At 37.8% G+C, this 11,936-nt stretch overlaps 1 protein-coding gene across 1 annotated transcript in view; it reads left to right on the top strand.

The window, feature by feature from the left end:
- The first annotated feature begins 323 nt into the window (after window positions 1-323).
- AQR (aquarius intron-binding spliceosomal factor) overlaps window positions 324-11,936 on the top strand; it is an 87,539-nt gene continuing 75,926 nt past the window's right edge. The window contains exons 1-5 of the mRNA XM_019725550.3: window positions 324-593; window positions 5,100-5,156; window positions 5,569-5,609; window positions 9,076-9,111; window positions 11,696-11,816. Of these exons, the coding sequence (XP_019581109.3) occupies window positions 519-593; window positions 5,100-5,156; window positions 5,569-5,609; window positions 9,076-9,111; window positions 11,696-11,816 (330 nt within the window). The 5' untranslated portion in view covers window positions 324-518. The remainder of the gene's footprint in view (window positions 594-5,099; window positions 5,157-5,568; window positions 5,610-9,075; window positions 9,112-11,695; window positions 11,817-11,936) is intronic.

The raw sequence follows: 11,936 nt of genomic DNA, 5'->3' as shown, positions 1-11,936 counted from the left end.
GCTCGTTATGTCAATTGTTATCTCCAGGAATCTGTTAAGACCAAATCCCTCATGCTCGGTCTGTTTTGTTTTCTTTTTCACTACCGCTTCTTTTTAGGATCCAAAGAAACTAGATCTCCGGTTCTCACTCCTCCGTCTCTCGACCCTACCGCAAGAAGCCTTCAGGGAACACCGCTTTACTGGGCTCCTGTCCGCGACCTCAGTCCGGCTGGCTGGGTGTTTTCTCTGAAATTGCCGTTAGGTGGGGCGTGCGGCGGAGGTCGAAGCCCTCGCCTCTCTAGCGCAGAGCCAGCGCCTGCAGAGACTTCCGGCCCTTTTCCGGGCCGCTTCCGGGGGAATGTCCGGGCTGCTGGACGCGTTTCTTGTGGGACTGTGAAGGCTGAGGCTCCCCGGACCGGCGCGGATTCTAGCGTCGCGGGGGGAGGCCGCCGCAGCCGCCCCATAGAGGAAGTGTTTCGGGTTCACCGCTGCTCGGAGCGGCCCTTTCTTTTCCACTGGAGCGGAGGGACGGTGCTGCCATGGCGGCCCCTGCTCAGCCCAAGAAAATCGTGGCCCCTACGGTGTCCCAGATCAACGCGGAGTTCGTTACCCAGGTGCGATTCGGCGCGCGCGCGTGTGTGTGTGTGTGTGTGTGTGTGTGGCTGAGGACGTCCAGGCCCCGACGCCTGGGGGTGGCATTTTCCGTGGGACTGGGAGCACTTCGGAGGCATTAGTTTATCAAGTCACCCAAGTCTTTTTGCCGAGTCTGTGCCGTGTGTCAGGCGCTGTGCTAGGTGCTGGGGATGCCACGGGGAAAGAGGCCGTCCTGCCCCGAGGAGTTCACGTCCCAGGGAAGACGGACACATAAAAAGGGAGCTAGTGTGCGAGCGCTGCTGTGTTGGTCCGTAGGGCGCTGCACTGCTAGAAGGAACATCCCAGCCTGCCTTGGACTGGCAAGGACGTTTCGTACACAGCTGATCCCGAACTGAAGCGTGAGAGAGGGATACGCTTTCTCTAGTAACCTAGATTGCTGAGCGTAGTAACAGCAGTGTAACGAGACACCTGCTCCCCGTAGATGCCTCTATGAAGAGGGCATTTCTGTGCTCCGAGAGCGCTCATTTAGAACCTGGTTACCGTATTGCCTCGTGAACCGCGCGCGGTCGGCTTTGAATAGGGAAGCACAATCCTGTAGCCCTCAGCAGTGTTCCTAATCTTTATTGGTTGCGTTGGGTCTTGGATAAGAGTGCAGGTAACTCAATGCAGAAGTTAATTGCCCCACCTGTTTCTTTCTTCTCTGGTTCCTGTCTCAGAGGATTGCCACGACAGAAGCTTCAGAGTCATTTTGTGTCCTCATTTTCCCATAACCCTCCCATTTCTGCATTCTAAATAATGTCGTCAGTCTTTCTGCTTCTCCACACCTCTGTACCTTCAGCCAGGTTACCACTGATGCTGCCCGGATCGACCCATCCTTACCTGTATTCTGGTCTGAACTCGTGCTCTCCTCTGGCCCATTCTTCATGTTGCTGTCGGAGTGATTTTACACCGATGCAAATCTGCTCTTATCACTTACCTTCTTCAAATGTTTAGAGTTCTAATTGATCTTCAGACAATGACCAGCATCCTTCAGAGTGTTTTGTGACCTAGTCTGCACTTGTATCCAGTTTCCTCTCTCTTTCCCTCTCTATCTCTGTGTTTTAGCCATACTGAACTTCATTTATTTGAATGTGTCATGCTATGGTTCAGCTCCTGGCCTTTCGACGTTGTTCTCTCTGCTTCATTTCCCCTCCCCCTTCCGTTTTATGGTTAATTCACCGTCATTCTTGATTACTTTTAAATTACAATTTAAACTAGATTAGATCTTCTTTTCCCCCATATACCTGCATTTTTGCAGTAAAAATCATTAGTTTCCTTCTCTCTTGGAGCTTATATCTTACAGGGATGAGCCAGACAAACAGTATAGTTTCCGACAGTGATAAAGTGCTATCAGGAAAATGAAACGGGGTTGTTATAGTGACAGGGTGGGGTGCGTGAAAGACAGGAAAGTCGTCTCCCGGGTGACATTTGAGCTAAGACCTAAATGCAAAAAAAAAGGTGCCAGTTTTGGGAAGATGGGAACAAAGTCCAGGGAGTAGCAAGTACAAATGCCTTATGTTGTGAACATAAAGAGGCCAGGATGGCAACCACAAGTAACAGGGAGAATGGTGTTCAAAGAGGACAGAGAGTATGTAGGGACCAGATCACATATGGTTTTGGAGGCTGAAATTAGAAGTTTGGATTTTATTCTAAATACAGTAGATTTCAATTGCAATCCGGTGAATAATATTTTAGAAAGATCGTGTGGCTAATGTGTGGCAATTGAATGGGGGTGGGAGAGCAAAAGTAGTAATAGTCCATTTAGTCCAGGTAAGAGATGATGGTGGCTTCTACTTTTAAAAACTGAAGTAGACTGATACCGTATATTCTGAAACTAGAGGCAGTGGGACTTGATGATTGTGGAGGGGTGGAGGAAGAGACAAGTCGAACATAGTTTGAACAACTCGGTACATGAGTTGGACATTTACTGAGACAGGGAAGACTGGGAAAGGAGAAGGTTTAGGGGGAAGGTCAGGGCTTTTGTTTTGGCATGTTAAGTGCAGACATTCAGTTGAAAATGTTGAGAAGGCAGCTGAACATATGAGTCTAGAGCTCCTTGGCAAGATCTGGGTTTGAATATAAATTTGGGAGTTGTTGACCCAAGGTGATATTTAAAACTGTAGGATTGACTGAGATGTCCTAGAGAATGTTTGTAAACAGATAATATGTATTGTATCCTGCTTTGAATTGTGAAAGCTGAGGCTTGAGACTGTCTCTCCTTTATTCCCATGTACTTCCAGCACCTAGCATTGTACTGTGTGATGAGTATTTGCTGGAAGAATGAATAGTGAATTAATGAATAAACATACCAGGGGATTAAGATATAGTGGGAGGAATGAACGTTCTCAGAAATCTTGCTTCATGATAGCTAACATTAATACCTAATACTTGCCAGATACTGTTTTTGGTTACCCTGGGCTGCAAAGACGAATAAAATGCGATCTTGTCTTCAGGAGTTCACAGTCTATGGAAGGAATCTTTAAGAGACTTAAAGAACTCTGATCAGAGTGCAGTATGATAAATGCCAGAATAGCAACGTGAGGGAAATGCTTTGAGAGCAGAGTTTAAAATGACTACGTTGTGTAAGGAAAGAATTTCCAGAAAGAATTTTCTCATTGCAAAGTGCCATTTGAGATGGACTTTGAAACATAAATAGGAAGGTGGGGAAGTTGGTTTTGTAGATAGAGGGGGTGTCTTGGACTTAGTTGGTCCTCCTCTGATCCCCACCTCTTCTGCCTCAGCACCTGGCACACCTGACCAGTTAAGGTGCTTTTTAATTATTATTGAGAGAATGAGATGTAGAGGTTAAAATTAAGTTTTAAGATATCTGCAACTTGTGACCTCACATTTTTATTCAACTGTTTTTATTTCCTTTTTGTCTTTCAGTAAAATTTATTTTGAACAGTATATGCTTTCATAGCTATGCTAAAGCGGAGAATGGGAGGAGTTTCTATTTTACACGAGACTAGGGAGTATGGAGGAGGGCAGTGTGTTCCTGGAGGTACAGGTGTGTGAGGTCACAGGTTAGAACCCAAGGAAAAGGAGAAACTCGGAAAAAAGTGACATAATAGATGCCTAATAAATGTTTGCTAGACCTTTAATGAAGTAGAGATGTATAGTAAGCAGTTGGGATCAGAAGACAGGATTTACGTATTTATTTGGAAGTTGCTGAATCCATGAAGTTAGATCAGATTCAGGTCTCTTAAGGGAATAAGGAAATGATATAAGGAAAAGATGGCAGAGTTTGTGTGATGGCCCATAGGGAGCAAAATGAGGAAATGAGGATACCGCAGAATCATTGAGGGTGAAATGAGTGTTTTCTTTTGGGTTGGAGGGTGATCGGTAATTTGGGACAGTGTCATGTGAGTGGGACATTGCTGTAATGCTTTGGCGACTTCCTCAGGATCAACGTCCTCACTGCTAGGGAGGCTCTTTAAGTGTGTTGGCCGTGATACTTGGCTTTGGTAGCAAAGAAAACGTAGGTCCCATCTCTTGTGTTTCAATTAGGCGGGCAGGAAAGATAGATGAGCAATCAAATGATTAATAATACAGAAAGATAAGACTATAATAGAGTTACTTACAAAATGAAGGGAAGGAAGATTCAATTATCATCAAGTAGGGTTGAAGAAAGCCTCATACGTAGAAGAGGTAACATGTCAGATTTTACTTAATTCCTCCATTCATCCATGTGTCCGTGCGTGCATCCATCAGCTATTATTTGAGTGCCTCCAATATGACAGACATTGTGCAGATTAACCGTTTTATAAATATATTGAGTCTTTGTGATTGCCAGAGTTTTCTATTTTTCAGGAGATTGTAGCTTTGGTTCTTTTTAAAAATATATATCAATAAGACCATGTTGTTTCTTGAATATTGTATAATCCATCTAAGTATCTGGAGACATTGTGTATATGTTTTTAAAATTCACAATTTCCAGGTAAAACCTAATCTGCTGAAATATAACATACTAGCTCGTGTTCTCTGTAATAACCCACTGATAGACTACAGTTTGTTAGGTTGTTTAGGTGTAAAGGTTTGTTTTACAAATCAACGTTCCTGAAGATTTTGATTCTGTATTTTAATACTGGCTCAATCCTTACCGAATTGCAGTCTTGGGCAGCTCACCTAATCTTTCTAGACCTGGCTTTCCTTATCTCTATGCTGAAGATGGTTGACTGTGGTTATTCACTTTGCTCTGTTGTTTCCCTAGTGGTGGTTTAAAAAGTATGTAACATTTTTAAATTTATTATTATTTTTAAATCACAATAGCAGGGTGCAGTGCAGGGTATCAGTGGCATTTATTGAGTTGGGGCGAAGGGTGTGACCTGGCCTGCAGACCCATATAAATCCCCTTAGAAGCTAGAATTACTCTGCTTCCCAATGCATGTACTGCCCTGTTAAGAAACAGCTGTCACTGAATGATCTCAGTCTTTTTGTTCTTTTAATTAGAATCTGTGACTTACTGCTTATACTGTTTTCTTTTGCAGTTAGCGTGTAAATACTGGGCTCCCCATATCAAAAAAAAATCACCTTTTGATATAAAGGTAAGTATTTTTGGTTTGCAACGTACTTTTTGAATAGGCACACATTTTGTATTTCTGTTTTAAGAACTAATTCAACAAGGTTTTACAATTTTCCTGATCTTATGAGCTTTTATTTTCCCTAGAAATAATACAGACACATCATTTTAATGATTCTTTCTAGGACTGTAGTTTTTATGTAGCTATAGTTTATTGTTTATCTTTTTCCACTACTTTGCTTTCTGTTATTTCCCATTTTAAGGAATGTAAATGGGATTAAGAAAAATCCCTTAATGTTATTTCAATAGCAGTAATGTTTGATAGCTTTCCTAAACCAAATTACTTTTTTTGTGTGTGTAATCTCAGTAATTGAAAACTACCAATATAGGGTCTGAAAAATTTTTTTTTGAGATATTAAACATATTTTTAATTATAGGTCATTGAAGATATATATGAAAAAGAGATTGTCAAATCAAGGTAGGAATGACTTTAATTTTCATACGTAGGGATTAATTGGGACTAACGTGGATCGCTTCTGAACTTCTAAACCAAATGTGATCATAGCAGAATTTTCTTCTTTTTTATTTGTTCATCAGGAGAGATGGTGACTAGAAAGTCTTTATATCCAGCTGCAGAAGAGTCATAAGATATTTCTTTGTTTTCTAATTCTTGGCTCAGAATAGAGGGATTAACTCCATTAGGGTTTATTTTGTTTGGAAGGAATGTAGGGGGGAGTAAATACAGAGATTTTTAAATTTCAAGTTAATTAATGCAATTTATCATTTGCTGATAAATCTTTTTAAAACATTTTTTAAATATTATAAAAGTAAAAAATTATAATTAAGTACAAAATAATAAAATATGTATTTTATACGTAATGTATAAGTATATATGTAAAATAAAAATTATCTTGAAAAATATACAGAATGGGTTAAGTTTTAATAAATCTTTCCTATCGCTTAACCCTCGGTTTATTTATTTATGTACATTTCTATTTCAGTCCTGTGCCACTACTCACCTGAGATTTTTTTTTTTAAATAGGAAAGAGTTTATACTCTACATACCATTCTGCATAATGCCTTTATTTTCAAACAGTATGCCTTGCGCTTATTTCTATGTCTGCACCTGTAGATATATATGCCCCGTGTATATTTTAAAAGGATAATTAACTAAATGTTTTAATATGAAATAGAAGCATTTATGTTTTGAATGTCACAGACCTTATAAAAATCTCAGACTTGATATTTTTCATGTGTTTGAGTCTTAGGAGGTAAATTTTACTAAATATTGTGAAGGCAAATCCATGGCAGTGTCAAAACAAGAGTCTAGTTGTTTTGTTTTAATGATCAGTGAGCCGGTAGAAGTAGGCAGGGCCACCATGTTAAGGATTTATCTTTTTTAATTTGAAGATCTATGGGAAGCCGGTGAAGAGTTGTAAGCATGATTGTGACATTTTTTTAAAAATAATTTGGAGGTGACAAGACAGAAATTAGTTAATTTTGTATTATAGTAGTCAAGTTCAAGATGATAATGGCTTGGACTAGGTTGGCAAGTTGGAGAGAGTTGCCACTTTGAGAGAGATAGAAGTGAAGAGAAGTGGTGGGTGGTTGGATGTGGTGAATGAGGAAAAGGGAAGAGGAATCAAGACACTGAAGTTTTTGGCTCACATTGTTAGGTAATCAGTGGTGTTGTTACTGACTCTTTCTGTTGTTGTTGGGGGTGGAATTGAATGTAGATCATTAGTTCACTTTAGCTGCTCAAGAGCCGAGCAGATGGAAATGTAGAATAAGCAGTTGGGTATCTGTGGAGGTGAGAAAAGAGAACTGGGTTGAGCCTACTGGCAGAGTAAAGTCTTTACTCATGGAGCTTACCTTCTAGTTCTTGTCTAGATACAAAAAATATACAGACATGTAATATCAGCAGGTATTAAGTGCTATGAATTAAGATAAAGTGTGGTTACAATATAGTGACAAAGTCTGCTATTTTGGATTGAATGATCAGGACATTTGAGTAGCTACATAACGTGACTTGTTGATCTGAGGGTGGGTATGAATGAAATCGCCCGAGGAAACTTAAGTAACGATGAGTGGGTAGATAAATTCTAAGATCCTTTTTTCTTTGTGTTAAGGATATACCAATCAGAAAATTATCTTGAATCTTCTGAACTAATTCTATGCTGCTTTTCAGAACAGGCTTTCACTGCAGTGAATAGTAGTTGCACTTGTGTTTTTGTTTTCGTTTTGTCTTTAAACCTTTGTTTTTATATTTCTTGGAGACAGTTTTATATAACTAATAACTAAAAGCTGCCAATGTTTTTTAAGCTATACAGACTTGGCTAAGTTATTTTTAATTGCTGAAAGAGGTATAACTGTCATTGGCTGGGCTCATTTAGATTTATCATGGCACACTTAACAGCCTTTTTCTTGTACACAGTTTTGAATAATTGAATAAAAGTGAAATGCTTACATTCTGCCCCAAAACTCAAAGTACAAAAAGTTAAATGCACTTCTATAACACATAAAATGTAGTGCATGTTTAAGATTTTAAATGACCAGTTTTTAGACTAGTGCCTGTGGAAGCTGTGTTGCTGAGTTGTATGCTTACAGCATCTTCATTATTGGGGAATGGCTTGATGTAAGATTTATTAACTTGTTTGTACCCCATCAAAATAGGCAGTGTATAGCCCTAAGGTGCTCTTAATGTTATACATTAAGGTTCTTGTAATATACATTTTTTGCACATCAACCCTATTTCCCTAGGAGGCATCTGGGAATTAAATCTATCAGTTCTTAACATTTTTATGGTATAAATGATCATTTCTAGGATCTCAAATTAGATAGACCTTAAAATATCATATTGCCCATTCACCCCTGTAATGTGTGGGATATTACACACATGATTCGTATTTGCTATCCTTACCATTATCAAATCTGGCAAGCTTGTCTTAACATATTTTTATGTTTCCTCTCAGTGGACTGGCTGGCTGTAGAAGCCAGTTCCTTGGTAATGTTCTGTCTTTGTGCTTTTGCACAGGAAAAAAAAAAAACATCATTTCTTTCTCACTAAAGTTCTATGACATTGCTTGCTCAGCAAAACTATTTAAGAGATCAGAAATCAGTGAAAGAAGACTTTGACAGGATAATGGTCTCTTAGAGTATAATAAATTCATAATGCATACGCATTTAACTTTTAAAGCTAGAGGTTATATTTTCCAGTGGCATTGTTCTGGTGCTTTATTTCTAATACACAAAATGATAAAACTAAATTAGTGGACATTTGATCTGCCTTTGGAGAGATACTCTGTAGCTACGGCATCGTTTATTCATATACAAAAATACTTCTATTTGAAAAAAAAAGATATCATAAAGAGAGATATCTGATATTCCCTCCTCAATTTTGTAATATTTTAGACTTAAGACAACAAAGCATGTGAAAAGTCTGATTCCCAAGTTCGTGATATAGATACTTGTGCTTATAAGAGGGCATGACTTCAGAATATTTCTGTTTGTATATTAAATGAAAGAATGTTGGTCTGTGTTTAAAAAATTGAGATATGCTAGCTTTTGGCAGTTGCATTCCAATTTTGTGAATATTAATGAACATTTGTGTTTTGGTTAAAATTATTTGGCTTATGAATCTGTGTGTTATAGTGCTGTATGTTGTAGTGTGTTGTAGTGCTAGTATGTTGTAGTGCTGATTGTGTTGTTATACGGGTACGTTAAGATTTATTTGTTACTATTCTTAGGCAGTTTTTAAACATAAAATAAATTACCCTGAAACAAAACAAATAAAAAAATATAAAAGCAAATTAGCTTTCATTAGTGCATATTGATTATTCTGATATATGAATCGATATTAAAACAAAATTCCAAATTACATCGGCATTAATAACTCAAAAATGTTTATATTCTCTATTTAAATATTTTTATTCTTATATTTTTAGGTTTGCAATCAGAAAGATAATGCTCTTGGAATTTAGGTGAGTTAAAAGGTGATACTTTGATGAAGTTAAAGATGACAACATGATTTAACTTTTAGCTAAATTTTCTGTACATTACTGTGAATGGTTAAGAAAATAATTCTGTTTTTGAAGATTCATGTTTTCGTGGTTTGCTTATTTTGGAATATGTGTATGATAGCTTTTGTTTTCAAAGATGATGCTCTGTTGTCAGTATAACTTGTATTTTGAGTTGTTTCTCACTAGTTAATACTTGTACAGTGTGTGCTGAGCAATTTCTGAACTCTTACTTGGTTTCTCTAGGAATCACTGGGAGTAAATTGGAGTGCATTCTAAGCCATTGTTTCCTTCCAGGCTAAGTTGTTACTACCAAGGCAGCCTTGTTCTGACCTAGCTACTTAAAAATATTTCAGACAAAAGAGAATGTATAATTTTTAGATTATGAAGGTAGATTCGATTAGATGACAACCAGCTGTGGCCAGTAGGCTGGAAATAAAAGCCAGGGTTGTTGATGATCATAACATTTCCCATTTATTGAATACTTGCCTTGTGCTGGGCACAGTGTTAAACATTTTATATACAGAACACTTACAACAACCCTGCAAAGTCACTATTATATTATAGTGAAGGAAGAAACTGAGCTCAAAGAGATTAAGTTGTTGAAGATGATGCACTTAAGTAACTGGCAGAGCTGGAATGCCAGCGTCTGATGCCAAAGCTCATTTTTCTGCCTCTTCTCACTACCTTGATGTCTAGAGGGCATGAGAGGTCAGAGTTTGTGTGTTAACAACTGTTACTCCCCCACACACTGGTTTGATCCTCACAAAAAAATGGCATAAAGTAGGTGTTCTTATCATTTTTACAGAGAGATGTTAAAGTTCATAGTTATGAATTAACCAGTAAATTGAGTACCTACTTTTTCCTACAAATGGTATTGTTACTGAATACTTGATCTCCTTTAGTCCTCTAAATAACCCCTGTTATTTTGTAGAGGAGAATACTGAGGCTAGAAAGTGGACCCCTCTGGCCCTTAGATTAATATGCCTTTTCCATCATATCTTGCTGTCTTTCAAGAAGACAGAAAAAAACCAAGAGGATGTGGATGCACAATTAGGATAAAACCAGAAATCGACGATTCTGGCAAACATCAAATACCAAGAGCATTGTAGGGACCAAGAGAGCAAGGAGCAGAACAGATGGAAGGTACCCCTGACAGTGAGCCGTTTTTAATAACTGAAAAAGTGGGGTGTTACCTTTCAGGAACTTTTATGTAATTTCTGTGTGAGAATGCAAATTTTGAACAGAGCAACTGCAGAACAACAGAATGAAGATCTTAAAATGTGATGGAGAAAAAGACATTACTCAGAGGAAGAAAGACAAATAGATTGATTGTAGACTTCTCAGTTGTAATAATAGAGAAAAGAATGAGACTAACACAGGAAAAAAAATAACTATCAACTGAGGAAAAATTCTATGACCAGCTAAACTGTCATGAAATAAAGCTATTTCAGACAGGTTAACACTAACAGACTATTGCTAATAGAAGTTCTGAAGGACATAATTCAGGAAAAAGGAATTTAAACTTGTAAGAAAGGAATGAAATGAATCTTTATGCATTTTATTTATGAACGAGCACTCTGGTCTCTAACTTGAAGTCTTTTCACCATTATTTTGGGTAAAATACTACTTAGTTTTTTAGGTTCTTGCAAATTAAGCAAGGATTACTAAAGATAGACCCATGGAAATACCAATGTGAGCAGACCTTTGAAACATAAGAGGAAGTAGAAAAATTATAGCACATTACACCATCTAAACTGCTTAACTATATGTGTGTGTGTGTGTACGTGCACACACGTGTGTAAGTGATTAAAAAGTTATGCATGTGGAATGATTTAAAGTAGGAACAAAAAAGTCCTGCTTTTTTTCATTAGTGCCTAAAGGTACAGCCCCATATAGCAGTTGAAGCTTATTACTACCCTGAATGATAAGAAATGGCTGTTTTGTTTTAGAAATCAGAAATATCTAATTTGGTTAGGAATATTTTCACCAAGGTATTAAAATAAGAATTTTGGCATCCTGAGGAGGAAAGGCCAGTTATCTTGAAAACTGACTTATGTTGAATACCTTGTAAGTTAAGTATTACAAAGCCTCTTTTTAATTGTGAGGTCTCTTGCTTAGTCTTTGGAAGTCATTTGGTCCTGATATGAGCTAGTGTTCATTTCTCAGATACATTTATCTGTGAAACTACCCATCATATATCATTTTGTTTTAGAGCTGATATTTGTCAGATATTATTTTTTTACTCCAGGAAGTGCCGTAGATAAGGGAACATCAAGTGTTCTGATGGTGATAATTACACATGTCAGTAACCTTTGAAATGTATGAGTCTCATTCTCCAAAGCAGCATTTGCTACACATAAATTTGTAGTAGGTAGCAGTGACCTACTAGATTACAGGTAAATTTGTGAAGGATTCTCAAATTATGAATACAGATATTCAAAATGTTTTCAGAAAGTTGTAAATAACTATGTTTTTTTTCAGGTGAATGCCATATTACAATTGGTAGTGACTAATGAGATATTCTCTGCCTTTTCACTCTTCACAGCCAATACCTTGAAAATTACCTGTGGATGAATTATTCTCCAGAAGTGTCCAGCAAGGCCTATTTAATGTCAATCTGTTGTATGGTGAATGAGAAGTTCAGAGAAAATGTCCCTGCATGGGAGGTAACAGATTTAATTACTTCACAGCTTTCATACTGTGCTCACATGAGCTATTATAAAGTAGCAGAACTTTTTACTGGTAATAAATAATGCTTTTATAGCAGAACTTCTCCAATATAAAGT

The sequence above is a fragment of the Rhinolophus sinicus genome, chromosome 3, assembly GCF_057876585.1.
Source record: "Rhinolophus sinicus isolate RSI-liver-muscle chromosome 3, RSI-T2T, whole genome shotgun sequence".
NCBI lineage: Eukaryota > Metazoa > Chordata > Mammalia > Chiroptera > Rhinolophidae > Rhinolophus > Rhinolophus sinicus.
Note: the sequence above shows the minus strand (reverse complement) of the source record. Positions and strands in the feature narration are given on the sequence as shown.